The 22,704-nt window shown below is 40.5% G+C and overlaps 1 protein-coding gene and 1 pseudogene across 1 annotated transcript in view; both read right to left on the reverse strand.

Moving 5' to 3' along the window:
- Positions 1-22,704, reverse strand: part of LOC136847895 (dnaJ homolog subfamily C member 11) — a 186,528-nt gene that overhangs the window by 34,991 nt on the left and 128,833 nt on the right. Inside the window, exon 14 of the mRNA XM_067119935.1 lies at positions 20,178-20,307. Coding sequence (XP_066976036.1) covers positions 20,178-20,307 — 130 coding nt within the window. The remainder of the gene's footprint in view (positions 1-20,177; positions 20,308-22,704) is intronic.
- Positions 12,176-12,294, reverse strand: LOC136847898 (5S ribosomal RNA; annotated as a pseudogene).

A 22,704-nucleotide genomic window follows, 5' to 3' on the forward strand; every position in this document is an offset into this window, starting at 1 on the left:
ATACATTAGTTTTTTGTGAGGCCTCTTGTTTATGCTATAGTATAGAGCAATCATTTAACTGTAAAATAAATCTGAAGTGAGCAGTTTACTTTGAAATATGTCAGAGCTAGACATCCTCGAGTTGCTGCCAGTTACCACAGACGTCATTGTTTATAAGGGTCATAAGTCAAAGGATTAATGTTTACTAGGATGTGGTATAGAATGGGATATGGCTCCATTTGTTGTACTTTTCATCAATTCTGAGATAACACTATGAGTTTCCTTTAGTCTCCCAGATATCCAAATACTACCTTGTCACGTGCGCAATTAGTATATTTCCTATTCCGCTTTATGAATTTTGTTATAAGGAATATGCTTAGTGGGATTACTTTTAAATGAAATTTATATCAGATGCTCTCATCAGCATACTGTATAGGACTTCACACATGCTTCATTTCAATCTATCTTACTTTGGATGGGCAAAAAGTGATCTCCACTATCGAAAAGTCCCAAGTGCCCTTGAAAAATATGAATTTGTTTTGTTATCATTAAGGCAGCACAGATTACTTTAATTCATGATTTGTTCTTCAACTTTCCTGCAATCTGGCAATATACAATTGTAATCCCAAGCAGGGTTACAGGCATTAAAATCTCTAACTATTAAGAAGGGACCTTGCAGGTTACTTATTTACAATTGTAAATTATATATCATAATCTTTATTCAATTGATTATATAGGTTACAGATAGTATAGGTGTTTTCCAATCCTGATTGTGGAAAACTGTAAATTATTAATATTCAAAATTACTTCACCATAAATGGTCTACCTGTATATATACAGTATATACTGTACTGTAGTCCTTTAAGTTGCCTTCTACTTCTGGAGATGATGTGGCTACTACTATATATATTTACCTATTCATGGTACTGGTCTGTTTACATGTTAGAAATATAATACTAATGGTTCACAGTCTTTGAGGTCATGCTGTACTTCCCAAAGGTATAATCTAGTCTGAAGACCATTAGCAGGATTATGTAATTACTGAATATCTTATGTAAGAGTGGTGATAATTTTATTGTTAAAAAAAGTCAATGTTTCACTCTTGACTTTAATATAACAGGAATTATATTTTGGTTATTCTTTATAAATTTCAGTTTTTTTTTTAACTGGGTTAGTATTCTTTGGTTTAACTGCTTACCACTAGTTTCTGTTTTTGGATCTTAGTTTGAATTTCTTCAGAAATCCACCTCTAACATCAAATGTTTTCCCTTATATCAAAAGGTTGATAAAGATATATTTGCCTTCATAAGATTCTATTTTATTTATTGAGTTTATGTTTTATGAAACTTCTTTTTGCACCAATCAGGCCAGTTTTTTTTATATTCTTGTTTTTCATTGCAGAGTTCAACAAAGCATGCATTACATCATATGCTTTTATCTCCAGTCTCCTCAAATGAATTTTTTGTTATGGTAAGCACTAGTGATAGGTTGCTCACTTCTCCCCAATATATTTATTCACATCTAAGATTTACCTTTCTTTCAGTACAACTTTATTTTGAGGAGGGATCTCTATTGATTAGCTTGCCACCTGTGATAGTGATGGACCACTTTTGCTTGCTTCTTGATAACAGTTGCTATCCCTTGCAGTTTTTTTTTATATTGGTTTGACAGATGGATCAGTTCCATTATAGTCACTGGCATGCTGTTCACTGTTTTCAGGGGGAGTCCCTTCCAATGGCCTTTCCTTATTATCTAGTAGTTCAGTAACACTGTGCTGGTTGCCCTCTTCTAACTCCTCTAGGTCAACCTCCCAAACCTCCACTTGCGGGTGCACAACACCTGGTTCTGGATCTCCAATACTGTACTCTTTTTGGACTGTCCTTTCTTTATCTACTCTTTGAATATTTTTTCTCCTGTATACTGTTTGTTACTTCTATTTCATCTGCTACATGATTATTTTATTTTAATTACTTCTCTGGGTTTTGGCTCTGTGCACAGGTTCCCATGCTAGATCATTAAATCCTCCCACTTTTGGTTCCAGCAAGTCTCCACCATGGACACTCTACTTCTATCTACAGTAATACCCTGAACTTGTGCGATTCGAGTTGCGCAAATTCACAGACACGCACACTTTTCATTGGAACCTAACTAATTTTATCATACAAGAGTTTTTCACAGACACGTGTACATTTGCGAATACTGAGAAACCCTGCAAAAGTGTTTATGTTCAATTTTTATGTAATTTATAAATTTTCAAGCTTTAATGTGTAAATTAAACAACAATAGTAATAAAATTGATAATTTCTCTCTTTCTCTCTTTTACTGAGATGAGAATTTTTATGGTACATGTATATGTTTATTTGTTTTGTATGATAAATAAATTTTTTACCTAATAATAAGTACTAATTTTCAAATATTAATCAGGTTAATACGATTAAATATTAATAAAAATATTAATAATAATAATAATAATAATAACAATAACAATAATAATAATAATGGTTAACCCCTAAACGCCTACTGGACGTATCATACGTCGACTAAAATTGTCTGTTGGGTGCCAAGTGGACGTACCGTATGTCGACTACAATAAATTTCAACCTTCGGTCAACTTTGACTCGACCGAAATGGTCGAAAAACGCAATTGTAAGCTAAAACTCTTACATTCTAGTAATATTCAATCATGTACCTTCATTTTGCAACAAACTGGAAGTCTCTAGCACAATATTTCGATTTATGGTGAGGTGAATTTTTGAAAAAAACTTTTTCCTTACGCCCTAAGCCATAACTCGTGCGGAAAATTTCAGAAATTCTTTCGTCATTTTGTCGTAATTTTGCACTGTTTTATATTAGCTAAGTACATAAAGTTTTATATATGAAAATGTGTGCAATTTCATGTAAAATACAACAAAATACAACCCATGGTTGTAGCTTTTATCAGTTTGGAAATATTTTCATATAAACCACAATAACTGCCAAAATTTCAACCTTCGGTCAACTTTGACTCGACCGAAATGGTAAAAACGCAATTGTAAGCTAAAACTCTTACATTCTAGTAATATTCAATCATTTACCTTCATCTTGCAACAAATTGGAAGTCTCTAGCACAATATTTCGATTTATGGTGAATTTTTGAAAAAACTTTTTCCTTACGTCCACGCCAGAAATTCTTTAAATCACGTTGTCGTAATGTTTGCACCGTTTATATTAGTCGTTACATAAAGTTTTATATATGGAAATGTGCGCAATTTCATGTAGAATACAACAGAAAATAGCTCATGGTTGTAGCTTTTATCAGTTTTGAAATATTTTCACATAAATCACGATAACTGCCAAAATTTCAACCTTTGGTCAACTTTAACTCGACCGAAATGGTCGAAAAACGCAATTGTAAGCTAAAACTCTTACATTCTAGTAATATTCAATCATTTACCTTCATTTTGCAATAAATTGGAAGTCTCTAGCACAATATTTCGATTTATGGTGAATTTTTGAAAAAAACATTTTCCTTAAGTCCGGGCGGTAACTCGGCCGAACATCTCATAAATTCTTTCGTCACGTTGTCGTAATGTTTGCACAGTTTTATATTAGTCGTTACATAAACTTTTATATATGAAAATGTGTGCAATTTCATGTACAATACAACAGAAAATAGCTCATGGTTGTAACTTTTATCAGTTTTGAAATATTTTCATATAAATCACGATAAATAGAAAAAATTAGACTTTCGGTCAACTTTAACTCGACCGAAATGGTCGAAAACTGCAATTGTAAGCTAAAACACTCACAGTCTAGTAATATTCAATCAATTAGCTTCATTTTTCAACAAACGGGAAGTCTCTAGCACAATATTTCGATTTATGGTGAATTTTTGAAAAAAACATTTTTTATATCCATTTTACAATTCATGCATCATTATGTGATAATATTTTTTCTGTGTTGCTTTGATCGTTTTACAATTTGTTATATACCAAATCATCGCAATTTAGTGTACAATACAAAGAAAAAAAATAATCCGTTAGCTTTAACCATTTTGCTCACAGCGTTATTTGTATAAAATTATATATGAAAATTTTTTTTTGCGCTGTCATATATTTCAATATTTATATATGATAATGATATTTTTTCATTTCTGATGGTTGCATACTAAACTTCAGGCAATGACAAAAAAACGAGCCAAAAATGAACTCTTAATCTTAAAAACTAAGCGTGCTGTGATTTTTTGAAAAAAACTTTCTTTCCGCTTCGGTAAGAACTCCCGAACGCCGCGGCATACGGGAGACGTTTTTGTAAATAGAGGCTCGGCGTTTAAGGGTTAATAGATTCACAGTTTCATGAAAAACAATCTGTGTAATAAAAATCCACAATTATATAGTAAATATATTACTATGTAAAATATGTAAAATAAACCAAAGACTTTCGAACACTTGAACGGTGTTCCTCATCAGTGCTAACATTAAAATGTACAGTAAGTGAGGGTACTTTTCTTGTCAATAGTTTTTTAAAAAATGGGGCGGGGCAAGAAGATATTAGCCATCACGGAAGTGCTGGTTCGGGTGTTATGTTATTCCAAACTCAACAGGCAGTTGCGCCAACCTCCTTGATCTTCGTACTTGCGATGATGTTGCACCTGCCTGCGCTGCATAGGTGCCATAGTCGGAACCATCCACAGGGACGTCAGCTATCTGGAGAGAGAGGGGAAGAGGAAGCAGAGCATCAGGGTTCACACGTGCAATGTTTTATGTAGTGTTTGGCAATAAACCAGCTGATGAAAGGGTCTTCATTAGTAAATGACTTGTTATCTTCAGAAGATACTCCCATGTTTATAGCAGCACCTTCAACTAATCTTCTAATGTGAGAATTGTCACTTTTAAAAATAGTTTGTGCACATCATCCCAATTGATTCTGTGGTCTAAATTAAAACTATGAGCTACCAAAGCACTCCCCTGTGCATGAAGATCATAGGCCCTTCTATGTTCCCTTAATCTTACATCCAGTCCCCTCCCACTCTCCCCGTAGTAACAACCATTGCAATCATGACAGGGAACCATGTAAACACCGTTGTTTCTCTTGGTACTGTTATTATTCTTGGTAAGGGCTTTTGCCAAGGTGTTTTTATAGGTATATTCGACCCCGAATTCCTAGACGAAGAACTCTCCCATGTCGTAGACACCTTTAGGTCCCTAAAGTACCCGGAACATTTTATTACTGATGCCATCAGCCGGGCTAAAAGGTGGTTTTACATAGGTCATGTTAATAAGGAAATGAATAACAAGAGACATGTATCTTTACCCTTTGAAGAAGTCTCAAGAGTGGGCGATTATATGAATAAATACCAAAAGGATATATAAAAATTGTTTATACCTATAAAAACACCTTGGCAAAAGCCCTTACCAAGAATAATAATAATACATGGGAGTATCTTTTGAAGATAAGTCATTTACTAATGAAGATCCTTTCATCAACTGGTTTATTGCCAAACACTACATAAAACATTTTAATTTCAAAACCGATGTTAACTGTGTGAACCCTGATGCTCTGCTTCCTCTTCCCCTCTCTCTCCAGATAGCTGACATCCCTGTGGATGGTTCCGACTATGGCACCTATGCAGCGCAGGCAGGTGCAACATCACAAGTACGAAGATCAAGGAGGTTGGCGCAACTGCCTGCTGTGTTTGGAATAACATAACACCTGAACCAGCACTTCCGTGATGGCTGTTATCTTCTTGCCCCACCCCCATTTTTTAAAAAACTATTGACAAGAAAAGTACCCTCACTTACTGTACATTTTAACGTTAGCACTGATGAGGAACACCGTTCAAGTGTTCGAAAGTATGGTTTATTTTACATATTTTACATAGTAATATATTTACTATATAATTATGGATTTTTATTACACAATAATAATAATAATAATAATATAACTGTAATTACAAATTTTGTACGTGATACATATTTTAAACAAACAAATATTTTTCTCTCATCTTCTGTAAGAAGCTCGAAGGGGAAAGCTGTCAGACATGTCACTTTAACATGACAATAAGGAGTAGTGTCGCTGATTAGTGGTCAAAGGTCTCTCTCTCTCTCTCTCTCTCTCTCTCTCTCTCTCTCTCTCTCTCTCTCTCTCTCTCTCTCTCTCTCTCTCTCTCTCTCTCTCTCTCTCCATAATAATTCATAAAAAATTTCACTCTCTTAAGTAAGGACAACCGTTATCTCTCGCGTAGTTAGCGCAACCTACATATTACTGTTCCTCTGTATGTCTAACTGAACAGTAGATAATTTTAAATTGATCTAATTTTATGTGTACCGTTTACAAACTGTAAATGCGCTGTTCTACAACATGGAGACATAGAGCATTTCAGAACAAAGAGAAAGAGACAGAATAAAGAAGTTTTTAAAAACGAGGTTGATAAGTCTTCTAAAATAGATCGGTGGAATAGAGGGAGAGAGAAATAGTATACTAATCTTCACACTCTCCTATATTCTTACATTAAACATTTTTTTTTTAAAGGGCAATGTATTAGGCTAACTTTTAAATGAAACTACAGTAACTTTAATTTCACCTAAAACTTAATTTAATACTGAATTTCCATCTTTTGATATCTAACGTAAGAATAACTTCTCTCTCTCTCTCTCTCATGCTCTTCTCTCTGTCTCCGTAATAATTCATATATAATCCTTCGGGCCAGCCCTAGGAGAGCTGTTAATCAGCTCAGTGGTCTGGTAAAACTAAGGTATACTTAACTTTTTTTTTCATAAATAATTCAACTTGATATTTCAAGTAAGGACAATCTCTCTCTCTCGTTATTCCATAATAATTGATAAATAATTTCACTCTCTTAAGTAAGAACAACCCTTCTCTCTCCCTCTCTCTCTCTCTCTCAGTTTTTTACAAATTATTTCTCTGTACGTCTTTACCTGTACAGCAGATAGTTTAAATTGAGCCAAGTTTTAAATGAAATTACAGTAACTTTAACTTCATTTCAAAGTTAGTTTAATATTGAATTTCCATCTTTTGATATCTAACGTAAGAATAACTTTTCTTTCGCTCTCTCTCCCTCTCATGTTGTTCTCTCTGTCTCCGTAATAATTCATAAATAATTTAACTCGATATTTCAAGTAAGGACAACATCTCTCTCTCTCATTATGCTCTCAGTCTCCGTAATAACTGATAAATAATTTCACTCTCTTAAGTGAGGACAACCCTTATCTCTCTCTCTCTCTCTCTCATAGTTAGCGCTCACACATTTTTATAACTTATTACCTCTCTGTACGTCTTTACCTGTACAGTAGATAGTTTAAATTTTTATCTAATTTTACCTGTATCATCTACAAAGTGTAAATGCGCTAGTGTGGCAAATATGTTCTAAAACATTGACATAATAACTAATAGTTATATTAGTCAAAATACAAAACACTGTTTGTTCATGAAAAAGCATTTCAGAACCAAAGAGAAAGAGATGTAGAATAAAGAAGTTATTAAAAAGAGGTTGAGAAGACTCTAAAAATAGATCGGTCGGAAGGGGAGAGAGACAGAAATTCTCTTCCAACTCTATTTTTTTGTCAACCATTTATTTCTTTTTTTAAGGATGATGTATTAAGCTAACTTTTACATGAAATTACAGTAACTCTAATTTCATTAAAAGTTAACTTAATAATCTGGGAGCACGATTAGGGTTGTATTTAGTGTTTAAATTTCAGAAATGAGCATTTATTAGCATTTTAGAGACCGTGCCAAACTTACGTGAAATTTCACCTTGCGCAAGGGGTTCTGGAACCTAACCTCGTGTCAGTTCGGGGTATGACTGTATTACTTTCAGTTCTGTGTTACATACACAATGCACACACTCCAATGACTGTGACTCTGGCCCATAAAAGCAGTTCCACCACAGTTCCACCTGACAAAGTGATCACCTGATCCACAGCATACAAATTCTACAGCCACCACAGCACTCTCCTGCTGTGTTCATTCACATTTACTGCAATATTTGCATTATAAGGATTTAAGTACATATGAGGAAAATATTTTACAATTCATAATAAAGAAACACTCTTGTACAGGATTTATACAACTAAAATGTTCCAGGCCAGAGAAGTGGACAGTCCTCTTTAAAAGTAGCATAATTGGGATTTGGGGGACAGGGTCTTCCACTGAGAGATTAAAGCTGATAGGTAAAATCAAAATTTAAACTTTCAGTGGAAGACCATCCCCCAAACTCCACTTATGCTACTTTCAAAGAGAACTGTCCTTGTCTCCTGCCCAGAAAATGATATTTTAATGATAAAATAAAGTTTGTTCATACTTACCTGGCAGATATATATATAGCTGTATTCTCCAAGTCCGACAGAATTCCAAAACTTGCGGCACACGCAGTGGGGCCAGGTGGTTAATACCCATTCCCGCCGCTGGGAGGCGGTATCAGGAACCATTCCCATTTTCTATTCAGATTTTCTAGTGCCACTGTCTCCTGAGGGGAGGAGGGTGGGCACTATGATTATATATATCTGCCAGGTAAGTATGAACAAACTTTATTTTATCATTAAAATATCATTTTGTTCATGCAACTTACCTGTCAGATATATATATAGCTGAATCCCACCATTGGAGGTGGGAAGAGACAGAATAGGATTTAGGAAACAAAGATATGTAGGCGATTGACGCCTTGGTTCCTTACTTGTTAGCATAGCTGACTTCGTGATTGCAGTCACCGAAGCCTGCTTCTGCTTTACTACAGTCTCCAGCAAGGTAGTGACCTATATAGCTGGTGAGTTCTAGATGATCTGTCCACGGGGCATGACCACAATGGGACTAGATCATAAGACCATACTGTGAGAGCAAAGGAGCAACGACCAACCACCTGACCGAGAGCATCAACAGGACCTGCCGAAGGGACGCCAGATCGGTGGGAAGTCCCCGTAACCAACTTACAGCTTTCGACATGCCCTCTCCCTGGTCCTGGGAGTCCGACAGAGGTCCAGGCCTATGTTAGCATAGCTGACTTCGTGATTACTGTCACCCAAGCCTGCTTCTGCTTTACTAGAGTCTCCAGCAAGGTAGTGACCTATATAGCTGGTGAGTTCTAGATGATCTGTCCACGGGGGCGTGACCACAATGGGACTAGATCATAAGGCCATACTGTGAGGGCAAAAGGAGCAACGACCAACCACCTGACCTAGAGCGTCAACAGGTCCTGCCAAAGGGACGCCAGATCGGGGGAAGCCCCCGTAACCCTCTTTGCGGCTTTCGACATGCCCTCTCCCTGGTCCTGGGAGTCCGACAGAGGTCCAGGCCTAGAAGCGTTATGGGACCGATCTGACGTAAAAAAACAAAATCAAGATTAAAATATACTTCCTAACCTCTAAAGGATAGGATGAGTATCGCTCCTGCCCGCAACACTGTGTCTGCAGAAGCGACCACAGGTCCTGCCGAAGGGACGCCAGATCGGTGGGAAGCCCCGTAACCCTCCTGTGGCTTTCGACTTGCCCTCTCCTGGTCCTGGGAGTCCGACAGAGGTCCAGGCCTAGAAGTGTTATGGGGCCGATCTGGAGTGCGGAAACGTATGGTCCTAGTGAATAGCAGTCTTCATATGTCGCCTTCACGTCCCGCAAGTAATGTGAAGCTTAACACCAATTGCTTCAACAGAAGGTGGTACCCAGAAGATCGCAAAGGGACATGTTCTTCTGGAAAGCCACCGAGGTTGCAATGGCTCTAACTTCGTGAGCCTTAACTTCAAAAGACTCAAGTCACAGTCTTGAACGTCGCAAAGTGCGTCTAAAATGGTGCTTCTAAAAAGAACGCCAGTGCATTCTTAGAAAGAGGCAAATCCGGCCTCTTGACAGAGCACCACAGACTGTCCGAAGGACCTCGACTTTCCCGAGTCTTCTGCAAATAAAATTTGAGAGCCCTGACAGGACACATGACTCTTTCTGGTTCATGTCCGAGAATTTCCATCATACCCTTAATCTCGAAGGTCCTGGGCCAAGGGGTAGACGGGTTCTCGTTTTAGCAAGAACTTACGGCTTAGAGAACATACTGCATTATGGCCTCTAAAACCTACATGATTATGATAGCCTGAAGTTCACTAACTCTCTTCGCCATAGCCAGAGCAGTAAGGAAAAAAAAAAAACCTTCCTTGTCACATTCTTGAGACACCGAAGAAAGAGGCTCGAAGGTATTTGACATAAAAAATTTAAGACGACATCCAGGTTCCAGGGAGGCGTCCTGGAATGAGGTACCTTGACAGTCTCAAAGGATCTCAAGAGATCGTGAAGATCCTTGTTGTCGGCTGATAGTCTGAATGCAGTTAGACTCAGAGCGGGGAAGTTTTGAGGTACCTTTTCAAATGGGGCTGCCTGAGCAGATCTACCAAGGGACGTCCCCATAACCTCCACAGCTCCTGACATACTTCCTCGTGAAGGGTCCACTCGGTCGGTAGAAGCTGCCGCTGTCGACCGAGAAGGGTCCGCACGGATATTCTCCAATCCTGCAACGAACCTCGTGAGGATCGTGATCCCCGCGCATGGGCCCAAAGCAGGATCTCCTTCGCCAGGGCTTAACAGGGACCGGGAACGAGTTCCTCCCTGTTTCTTGAGGTATGCCAGGGCTGTGGAGTTGTCTGAATTTACTTGTACGACTCGGCCTGACACTTGGCTCTCGAAGGATTGAAGGGCCAGCAGGATCGCCCCTAATTCCTTGAGATTGATGTGCCAGGACACCTGTTCCCCTCTCCAGGTGCCTGACACTTTCTCCCCTCCTAGTGTTGCTCCCCATCCCTCCCTGGGAGCGTAGGAAAACAACACCAGGTCGGGGCTCTAAAGGCATAGAGAAACCCCTTCTGCCAACCTCGAGGGGTCGAGCCACTACCTCAGGTGAATCTTGAAAATGGGAGATCTTCAGGGTCTCCTCTAGATTCTCCTTGTCTATTCAGTTTTCCGCCAGGAAAAACTGGAGCGGCCTGAGATGAAGTCTTCCCAGGGAAACAAACTTCTCCAGAGAGGAAATGGTCCCCAGCAAACTCGTCCATTCCCTCACCGAGCATATTTCCTTCCCTAGGAAGGATGAGACTTTTTCTAAGCATTGCTACTGACGTTCCTGGGATGGAAAAGCTTGAAAAGCCACTGAATCCATCTGAATCCCCAGATAGACGATGGACTGCGTCGGGATCAGATGGGACTTTTCTTCGTTCACTAGAAGTCCTAGGAACTTTGTCAACTCTAAATTCGCATTCAGGTCCTCCAGACACCTTGACTGTGAAGAGGCTCGGATGAGCCAATCGGCCAGGTAAAGCGAGATACGAATACCCGCCAAGTGAAGCCATCTCGCCACATTTCTCATGATAATCGTGAAGATCATGGGAGCTGTGCTTAGCCCGAAGCAAAGAGCTCTGCATTGAAACACTCGTCCCCCTAGTACAAACCTCAAATACTTCCTCGACTGGGGATGTATGGGAACGTGAAAGTAAGTGTCCTGTAAGTCCAGAGCGACCATCGAATCTCCTGGTCTTAATGCTCCTAAAACAGACTGGGACGTCTCCATCGTGAACTTCTCCTTCACCATGAAGCGGTTCAGTCTATTGACATCAAGGACTGGTCTCAATCCTCCCGACTGCTTCGGAACTAGGAACAGTCGGTTGTAGAATCCTGGGGAGTCCAGCTCCAGGATTTGCTCCACAGCTCTTTCTCGAGCATTTGCTCTAATAGCTCGAAAAGGATCTGTTGCTTCTCTTGATGGAATGAGGAAGACAGATCCCTGGGCGACGTGCACAGAAGTGGTGAGTCGAGAAAGGGGATCTTGTATCCTCTCTCGATAATTTCAAGGGACCAGGAGTCTGCCCCTCTTGCTCTCCAGGCTCTCGCAAACGAAAGAAGCCTGGCTCCTACAGGTGTCTGGAGGCGCTGCAAATCACTTCCTGCCCCAAGGTTTAGGCGGAGCTCCGCCTCTGAAAAGACCTCTACCTCGGGGAGAAGATCTCGAGGAAGAAGCTCCTCCACGAAAGGGCTTCTACTTCCTGGAGGTCTGACCTGACAACGACATCAAAGGGACTGCCGGGCGTCTTGACGAGTGGGCCAAGAGGTCTTGAGTGGCCTCCTTCAAGCTGGAGGAGAGATCCTGAACAAGGACTGGGGGAAGAGATGGCTCAAAACGGGAGAACAGCAAAGCCCTCTGCGACGGAGAAACTGACTTTGCAAAAGTATGACGCCAAAGGCATCTGGTGTTCCCAGGCGGTCACAAATCCAAGTACTGACCAGAACCAACGTTGCTTAACTTCGCTGATCGCACGAGAAGCGGCGCTTTCAACGTGGTATGGCCGTTGGCTGGAAGGGCCATAGGCTGTAAAGTTACAGTACAAGGCCCTCTTCTTCAAGAGGCCCGTACAAAAGAGGGAAGCCAGTTCCTCCGAGCCATCCCTGACTGCCTTGTCCATGCAGTTCAACACGCTGGACAGCTCCCCAGGCAGATCGAGTCGGGACTCCTAATCCTGACGCCTAGAGCCCCCAAACACCAGTCCAGGAAATTGAAGACCTCCATGGTTCAAAACAGTCCTTTCAAATGGTGATCCGTCTCCGACATAGTCCAGGACACTTTGGCAGCCGACAGGAGGGACCTTCTAGGCGCGCCGACCAAGCTAGCGAAGTCTCCCTGGGACAACGAAGGAACTCTTGAGCCGACGTCCTCCCCGGTCTCTTACCACATACCTGCCTTGCCGCTCAGCTTGGACGGAGGCAGGGCAAAAGAAGTCTTGCCTTGGGTCTTCCTTCCTCCATCCAGGTGTTAACCTTCTTGAAGGCCTTCTTCGTCGCCAGAGATGAAGTCATCTTGACAAACCCCGCGCTCTCCTCGTCTAGGACGAAGCAAACTGCGAAGGAGGAGAGAGAGTGGCGAGGGTTTGAAACTTGTCGCCAAACAAGTCCTTAAGAAAGGCCGGCTAACACCTGGTAGTCCGTGAGACGAGGAAGGGGAGGCTGCTCAAGGACTGCAGGCTCCGACTCACAAGAGACTTCTCCTCTTCAATGGGAGAAACGAAGGCCTTGTGGTCCAACACGCAGATGGGATCTACGCTTCCCGCGCAGACTTTGATTGCTCTGAAGCGTCCACTGAGCAACCAAAGAGGCGTCCTCCCGAGAGTCCATCCGGCGTCCTGCACGGCAGCGAGAGGCGTCCCTGACGAGCAGCTACAGAAGCGCCCAGGATAGCTGCTTGCGGAGCGTCACGATGGCGGTCCAGCCGAAGCGTCCTGCACGGCAGCGAGAAGCGTCCTGACGAGCAGCTACAGAAGAGTCCAGGATAGCTGCTTGCGGAGCGTCACGCTGGTGGTCCAGCCGAGCGTCCTGCACGGCAGCGAGAGGAGCGCCCTGACGAGCAGCTACAGAAGCGCCCAGGATAGCTGCTTGCGGAGCGCCACGATGGCGGTCCAGCCGAGGCGTCCTGCACGGCAGCGAGAGGAGCGCCTGGACGAGCAGCTACAGAAGCGTCCCAGGATAGCTGCTTGCGGAGCGTCACGATGGCGGTCCAGCCGAAGCGCCCTGCACGGCAGCGAGAGGAGCGCCCTGACGAGCAGCTACAGAAGCGCCCAGGATAGCTGCTTGCGGAGCGCCACGCTGCAGCAGAGCGTCACGATGGCGATCCAGCGGCGGTGAGCACGACTGGGAGACGGGCATGCTTGACAGAAAGGCCCCCAGTCAATATATTGTGAAATAGGCTACCTACTTGGGAAGTCTCAACTCCGCTTAGCCTACGAGTACTAGAATTTGGCTCGCCGTTAGGCGGGTAGATTTAAATCAGTCTCGGCGAGATAAAACCTATTCTCGTCGTTTTAACTAAAATTATGGTAGGTTATCTCCTCACCCTGACTAAAACTAATGTTTGATACCGACCTGAGTAAATTATGGCATCTTTAACGCCACCGTGCTACTTTGAACTCGCAAAGCGTTTGTTTACTTTTTTTACTAGGAGGCAGCCATTGCCTACGTGACGTCACTCTAGTCCCGCTGCTCTCAGGAGACTATCTCCAAAAACAAACCTTACATTTCCTTTAATAACTCCATAAGTGTTTGATTTTGTGTAACAACATAGTTACGAAAACTTTATTGGACATATCCTCTTCAGCGTCCGCCTTACGAGTCCGTTTTCACGACGTGCACTTTGACTGACCCAGCGTTACTATTGTTTCTTCTTTATTATCGCTGACTCGCTCAATCTATGCACCTTCGCAATAGATAATATTTTGTTAGCCATCTTCCAGATGCAAAAAGGAGCACTATTAGTGCGAGAATGAAATCCTGAACTAATAAATTAGCAGGGTGGGAGGCAAAGTAAGCGATCATTTATCAAGCAAACCTGCCCCTACACCTCATGCATAGAAAGTGAGGATCTACCAAACTTTCGGTAGCCTCTGTAAACTCATTCACACAACATACTCTGAAGCTAGCATAACTAGATCCAGACATCATCCAAAGAGCAATCAAAAGCAAATTCCACAAAAGCGTATGCCAATCCACAATCCAAAGACAAAACCAAAAGTCAAATAGAATACTTAAGTGGAAAATAACGAGTTTAAAATCCAAAGACGGAGGTACTGAAAACAGTTGTTGACAGTACCGGCGACAGAGAAAATCTGAATTGAAAATGGGAATGGTTCCTGATACCCGCCTCCCAGCGGCGGAATGGGTATTAACCACCTGGCCCACTGCGTGTGCCGCAAGTTTTGGAATTCTGTCGGACTTCGGAGAATACAGCTATATATATATCTGACAGGTAAGTTGCATGAACAAATCATAGATTTCTAACTCCTGTACAATACAGTAATGCATATTTTCTTTATGTCACACAACATTTTCAACTAAATCCACCCCCAACATTGGGCAATATATGACTGTCTTCTAAACACCATTTACTGTGCATACTTCACCACCCCAACTTCTGAGTTATCAATAAATTGCACAGCAAGATGACTCTCAGAGTGATTCTTGGTAGCTAATTTCATCCATCACATTTTGCCCTCCACTTGACAAAGTCTTTTTTTCTGGTGAATGTCCATACATTAGGCAGTTTTCAAGTCTCGGTGACACCAGGCCTTTATCGTCTCATATCAAGGGAACCATACCCTGCACCTCTCATTATTTTCTTACCTCATAAGATCTCAATGTTATTTTAACCTCCGCCCATTTAGTGGTGCATAAGCTTCCTCAGTACCGCCCTAGTGAGGACGGAAGGTCAGGAGAACAATGATAGATATGAGTACGACAGAGAGAGAGACTAACCAAAAGAAGAAGATGCCCACAAGAACACTGCCTCCTTTAGACGTTTTGATGTGCAAGGCCAAGGGAAAAACCGAGTAACCTATTATACATAGCATCCAAAAGCTTCGAAGACCAATATCATGGTATAGCTGTCCCACCTTGAATGAAACTGCCTGTGTCTTCTATGGACCAGTGTCAATGCTTCTGCATTGAAGAATAATTTACAACTTAAGTAAATATACTTTTATATCCTATCTTGCATACCATTTCCCCTATCTTCACCTACTTTGTTTCATTTCCTTAGTGCTACAGTCAGTGGTGGGATTCAAATATTTTGTCAAGTCGGTTCTATCACACAAAGCATGTCAAATTTGCTCCACTTAGGTTCAACATTGATCTTGGATTCTAGAAAATAAAATGATAATTATAATTATTTCCCAAATAACATGTCTAAATCTCATGGCCAGGCCAGTGCAGGATTCTTGCCTAGGCCTAGATAAAATACCATCTTACTGTGCATAATCATAAAATATTTCTTGGATTACCGAACCTGCTGAACTGCACCATTAGTTATGTTATAGTGTAGTCTAATGATACAAATTATATACGAATGTATAGTAAAGCCCCTGTATTCGCGAGGGGTGCGTACTGCATCCCCCGCCGAATAGCTAAAATCCGTGAATACTTAAAACCCCTCTAAAAACACTTAGAACTGCCCATTTTGATAGTTTAAACACAAGAAAAACCCTCTGAAAATGCTTATACCTGAGTATTTTAATTGTTTTATCACAAAAAGTGCATTTAGTCAAGAAAATATGAAAATACAGTAACTAATGAATATTTCTCAGTGAAAAATAACGCGAATGGGCGAATTTTCCGCGAATAATGGGTAGATATGTTCCCCAGAGAAATCTGCGAATGCGTGAGCCAGCAAATCGTGAGAACATGAATACAAGGGGTTTACTGTACAGGGAAAGCATGTACGGTACACATGGTAACACACCTGCTCGACCGCTTCTTGAAACACACGATATGCAAAGTCACTACTGACACATTATCGGATGGGATGCAGTGGCTACTGACCATGAGTGTCTAGTAGACGGTAGTCGTTGGCCAAATTTGCAAAAAAGTCGTTAGATATAGATTATTTATAAAAAAAAAGGCCAGATTTTCTGGAAAAGGTAAATATTTCAGTAAATCATTAACTGAACATGTATATTTTAAAAGGCAAATATTTCAGTAAATCATTAACTGAACATGTATATTTTAGTCACATTACTGCTCTATTTTTTTCCTAATAAACAATATACGAAAGAAAACATTACGAGCAAGGGGATAAAGTACTGCTACATTTCCTGTGAATAAGTTTAAAATTAAAAGTGAATATAATAATAATGATAAAGAGACTGTTATGAATACGCATAATATTATTAGTATCATATTTTCTTATACATTCTCTATTATCAAGATCAGTATGACCTGAACATGAAAGAAGTATAAACAAGAAGAATATATAAATATGTTGGTAAAATTTAATTAAAAGGCATACATTATAAAAAGTATTTATGTGATTATTGTGTTTCCCCTATACCTAATCATAATCCTATTTCCTTCTCAGGCAGGGAACCAGTCTGATGTCATGATTACCAGTGGTAACGCTTAATGAAACTTATGTTATGAGTTAAAAGTTGCGCACTCTACTCTACTTATAACTGCCTATTCAGGTGGTCAACTGGTTGTTGCACTTAGCTGGCTCGCCGAACTCCCAAAATTTGTGAGACAGTTCGCATGAACTGGCTGTATCCCACTACTGGCTACAGTGTGTGTGTGTCAAGTAGAGGGAATGCAAGAGTCTTTTTCAATATCTGCATCTATTATAAATAAATACACTGTACTGCTGTATGAGTTTTATTTCTGTATTCTTTTACACCGCTTTCCAATTGTCGGTGGTGAATTCCTTTCGTTAGGAAAAGATTTTGAAAAGAACCTGATGATTCAAGCCCATATTGTAACACCCACCAAAATATATATATCTTTGCCCCTGTGCCCCACAGGCATCAGTCGATTGAGATCAGCCCAAGCACTGGGAAAAATCCAACAGCAAAGCCTGACTACAATCTGTTAGATCAGCACCTGGTGCAAGGCCTATAGGACCCCAACATACAATCTTCAGAGCACTGGGATACTGCCTCCCAACTACCATCCTTCAAGTCCCCCACTGAAGGAAACAGGTCAAGGATCTGTGGGTCTTCCTAAGTAATGTTTAACTTAATAAAAGCCAGGAAGACAATTTCTTCGGTTATTTCTTATTAAGAAGGCACCACTTAAGACAGAAACAAGAAAGCACACAAAAAACAGGAGCCTCTTTGAGTAGCACACAGACCTCCTAATTCTGGTTACCCTCAGACGTCCTGAGTTATAAGATTTTTGAAAAATATGGTAGACAACAGGTCCTTAAAGTTTTAATGCCTCTGCCTTCCATCACCACAGCATTATAAGTCTCCATCTCCTATTACAACTGACTTCCAATTTATATCCCTTTCTAATCAGCTAACCTCTTCATTTATTTTTACATGACCAAACCTCAAAAATGTTTTCTTCCATGTTTGAACCACATCTTCACTGTGTCTGCAAGTTTTCAACATGCACTAACAGGCACTAGGTGGACAAATATGAAGTCTGTAAACATTCACAGCACTTTCCTCATCTAACCTGCTTTATGATTTACCAATACCATTCTTCCACTAAGAACATCAGTATTCATCAGGTAATTTCTGGCTTGTATTTAACTCTTGGTAACATTATTTCAACTTAAAAACTTACCATATTTCCTAGTATCAAAGATCCTACTTTTTTCATGAAATAACCGTGGAAATTTACTAAGCATCCTAGGGGACAAAAGTTACATTTTTCACTGCCCAATCCTAACCAAAAAAGGAGGTTACCTTTGGCAAGCAGTAATCAGAACTCCTGTATATGGCCTCTGAATGAAGAGTAGAAATATGCATGGTTAAAACAGTAAATAAAAGTATCATAAAAACATAAAAAAATATACATAGTCAGCGAGATTAATTTCCACATTGGTAAATCTTACTGCAGCAAGATTATCGTAATTACACACATCACATCCGGGTGTTACTTTAGAAATGTGAAAACTATCCTAAGTTTTGAAAGTAACCTTTATTTGTAACATCCGTATTGTGTGGATTTTAATCATTATTCTACTTCTTATTCCATTTAATTTGGGATGACACATTCATGTGGTGTTTTTACAAAGTGTAGCTGTGCAATACAATGTTACAGTATTCCATAACTATAACATTTCCTAATGTGATGTTTATTTTTCATTTATCTGCAACTACTGAATCAGTATCTTCAAATACTGAACCAGCTGATGCCCATTTATTTGGAAATTTCTTACAAAACAGAGCTCAGCAGTTCATAACATATACTTTACTTGATAATCTATTCAAGTTTTCCAGTTTGCTTTGGAAAAAGCTTATTAAATGTTAAAATCAAAGAGCCTGAAAAACATAAAACGAACAATATTTTTACAAAACCTCAACTTGTGATAGTGCAACCTTATTGTTTTTTTGTTTGCCAGTCATAACTGGGGTACTCTTTGACACCAGGAAATACAGTACACCGAGTTCAGCAACTTTTCTTCAGTATCACCCATCAACTGTGCCTCAATCTGCAAACATCATTTGGCATTCCATTTATAAATCCTGCTCTTGGCATGGATTCAAGCCCAATGCTTTTGTCCTACATTCCCTTATCAAACCATCCACATAAATAATAGAAACGAAAACATCACACCACTGTCTGAGACCTGCTTTTACATCAAACGTCACTCCCAATAATTATTACTTGGCAGAGCAACACTAGCATCCTGCAGGTAAGCCTTCCAACACATTTCAACACAATTAGCTAATCAGAAGCAAATAAATTCAAAATACAGGAAAGAGTAATAAAAGAAATATTAACTATAATTACTACAACTTACTGAAAACCCAAATTCCAGCTGAGGAATTCATCATACACTATTTGTAGCCAAAAAAGCAAATGCACAATCCTTCACCAACAAGCATAAAAGCACACAAAATACATCATGCTAATTGACAAACAGTTAACAGTACAAAAACTTAAAATACGAATAATTACCCTTTGATGGTCTATCACAAAAAGTAAAAAATTCAAGGTCTGATGAAGTAGGAATGTCTCTCACAACCAGAGAGAGGAGCAAAAACTACAGTTCTGAATGTTGTAACTAATAAATTTTGACTGTCTTTAATATTGGCATTCATAAAAGTAATAGGTCTGATATTTGTTTGAACACAGCATGGCCACGTAAGAAAATAACATTTGGTTTACAGACAGGGTCAAACCCATAAAATAGAACTAAAAAAAACCATGGTCTTACATCACATCCTGATAAAGCTTGAGGATTACCAATGCCATGGCGATAAGCAGTTGTATTTAGGTTCCAATTAATGGTGATGCAGAATTCATGCATCTGCAGTGAAATTTTTGGGGCAAAATTAAAGGTTCAGGAAATCACACATTTCTGGGAAAAATGGAGAACAACATGCTCCCTTATAAAAAAATTGATATTGGTACTCAAAATAAAACAAAAATGAGCTGATAAGACAGTAGAGGTAAGAAAGAAAGAACACATATCACTTATACACCAAAAGTTTGAAAGCTGAATGAGTTTTCACATCAGCTAATTCTATTTCCTATAGCTTAATCCGAGGATTTTAATCAGGCAATGACAAAAGAAATTTTTAAACAAATAGTCCTAGGGGACCAGTTCCATTTTAAGGTTACTCCCATTTATGTCATCCAATCAGGAAGTGTTGGAAAATTTCAAAAATAAAATGTCTGGATTCTTTTAAATTGCTAAATGAAAGTTGCTTACCAGTCAATAAAAAAAACCCTACTTATAAGAATACTTACACTGCTTTGGTATCCTCAAGGAGTCAGTATCACTTATAGTAACTTCATGGGTGACAGCATGAAAGAGATAGCGTACTCTCAGGCTCTTCTCCTCCCCAGGACAAGGATCATAAAACCCAGGTAATGAGCACTGAAATAAAACAATTTATTAATGACAGTCATGAATGAATGAGCCATGAAATTCTGGCTATAAAGCCATACATAGAAAAACTTTCAGCCATTCTGTACTTAAGTGAAAAAACAGGCTTTGATGTAGGAAAAACCTATTTTTGGTAGTCACTGTTGAGTCTTCAAGGAATTAACCCCCACGTGTACCAGTGCTCCATGGTGACTACACTACAGGCAGTCCCCGGTTATCGGCGGTGTTCCGTTTCTGAGGGTGTGATGATAACCAAAAATTGCCACTAACCAAAAATCTGCGATTTTGGCGCTTTCTCGGTGATTTTTGGGGGTTATCGGCGCTGAAAAGCTCCGATTTTTGGTTATTGGTGCCTCTGTTAGGTACGTATCGGCGCCAATACCCAATTATCAGCGCCGATAATTGGAAATTGGCGATTTTTGGCGCCGAAAATTGCCGATTTTCATCGCTAGACAAGCCCCATAAAACCGAATCGCTGTTAACCGAGCCCGTCGTTAACCGGGAACTGCCTGTAATATCAAAGAAATATCTTGTAACCAGGTATTGTGTCGTAATGAAAACACTATGACACGTGATAGAGTGAAAATTGCAATGGAAAGCTGAATAAAATTTCTATAAATAGCCCACGTAAAAGCAATAAGTGTTCCCAGAAAAAATTGAGCAACTGAAGCTGAAAGATGGAAATGTTGTTGAAAGACAGATATATATGTAAAAAGGTAAATTCTTACGAAAAAGAAATGTTGCTATGTTTACATTCAGAGGTTTAGCATGTGAAAATATAAAGAACTGCCTTACAGATAAATATGAAAGATGGACATTGCAACTATAAATAAGACAAGACAAAAATAAACAATGACATTGAACATGCAAAAAAATATTTGGAAAAGAATAGTAAAAAATTGAAACATGAAATGCAAACACATACACACACATGTACACAACCATTCATTCGCCTTGGACTGCTAGGGGGTACGTATTTCTTGCTACCTGTCACGGTGTTGCATGTCCCCTGTTGAAGCTGATGGATAGGTAGCAAGGCCAGGACAGCTACTGGCCAGCTGGTGGTGGGGGAGGAGGCGGTCCTCTGCTGCCGCTGCTCCTTCGGTGATACGCCAGGAAGCCAACCTCCTCGCACAGGTGCACCTTGCATGCAACACAGAAGCACCTAGTGTCTTTTCGGACGCCCCTTGACCAGCACCAATGACACCTCTTACGCTGCTTAGTCCTGACAAATTGTGGTTCGTGCGACACATTCGTGCGACACCCGACGCTCAGATCAGTGACATGGGGACGTCTTGCAGGTGGGACTGATGAAGGTTCTGTCGCTGTTGTCGTCTCTGTGTTGCAACAGGGTCAGGTGCACTACCAGAGGTGTTGGCCAACGGAGAGGAAGGAGCCTCGTGTTGACCTGCATAAGTAGTATCTTCATCCTTGATCCTTGTAGGGCCACTTATCAAGGTCAAACTCTATCAGTTGCTGTGCAAAGTGCACAGTGAACAACTTGAAGCTCATCTTCTTCCTCTCCAGAGAGTACTTCTGGTACAAAGCGAAGGCTTTGAAGAGTGCCATCTGGAACAAGTACTTGATGAACTTCTTCCTCTACTTACTGGTACGCCTCGTGAACTGGTGATATTGGATCATCTGATCAAAATGATCCACACCACCCATGAAATTGTTGTAATCAGTGACTGCCTTTGGGCGATGCAATTGCAATCTTTCATGGGTGCCCTTCTGACAACGACTGTGGGGCTCAGCCTCAGCATTATGAATCGTTGTTACCAGCTTCACGAGGGTGATATCCTTCCAGATGATCACGAAGGTGTTCCCTTACCTCCGGAAATACGTAACGTCTCGGGGAATGTTCGTCCATGCAAGGAGTTGCAGTACCTTGGGCCACCTCTAGGAAGCCGCAGAGTGCCACATGTATGCACCCCCTGGTCATACAGTTCTTGGGAGAGAGCTATGGAGTTGTAATAATTGTCCATATACAGAAGGTAGCCCTTTCCCTTGCGATCGCCAAGCAGAGAGAAGACAGTGTCGTGGGTGGAAGTGTAAATCCTGCTGTAGGCCTCAGAATATGAAACGTAGCAGGTGCCAGCTTCGGCATGATGTACATCTTTATTCCATATTTAGTCGGCTTGGCAGGATTATACACTTTGAACTTAAGCCTCTCCTTCCACAGCAGCATCCCTTCATCAATTGGCAGGTCCTGCAAAGGAGTATACACATCCCTGAACCTCAATCGGAAGTACTGTACTCGAAGATGGTACAAACTTTCACGAGACGATCAGTGTTGCCTTGCGGAATCTCAGCATTATTGCAAGCATGATAAAACGTGCCTATCTTAAGAAACATCCGACACGACAGTTTTTATAAAGATCGGCATAT

This window comes from Macrobrachium rosenbergii, chromosome 17 (genome assembly GCF_040412425.1).
Source record: "Macrobrachium rosenbergii isolate ZJJX-2024 chromosome 17, ASM4041242v1, whole genome shotgun sequence".
In the NCBI taxonomy this organism is placed as follows: domain Eukaryota; kingdom Metazoa; phylum Arthropoda; class Malacostraca; order Decapoda; family Palaemonidae; genus Macrobrachium; species Macrobrachium rosenbergii.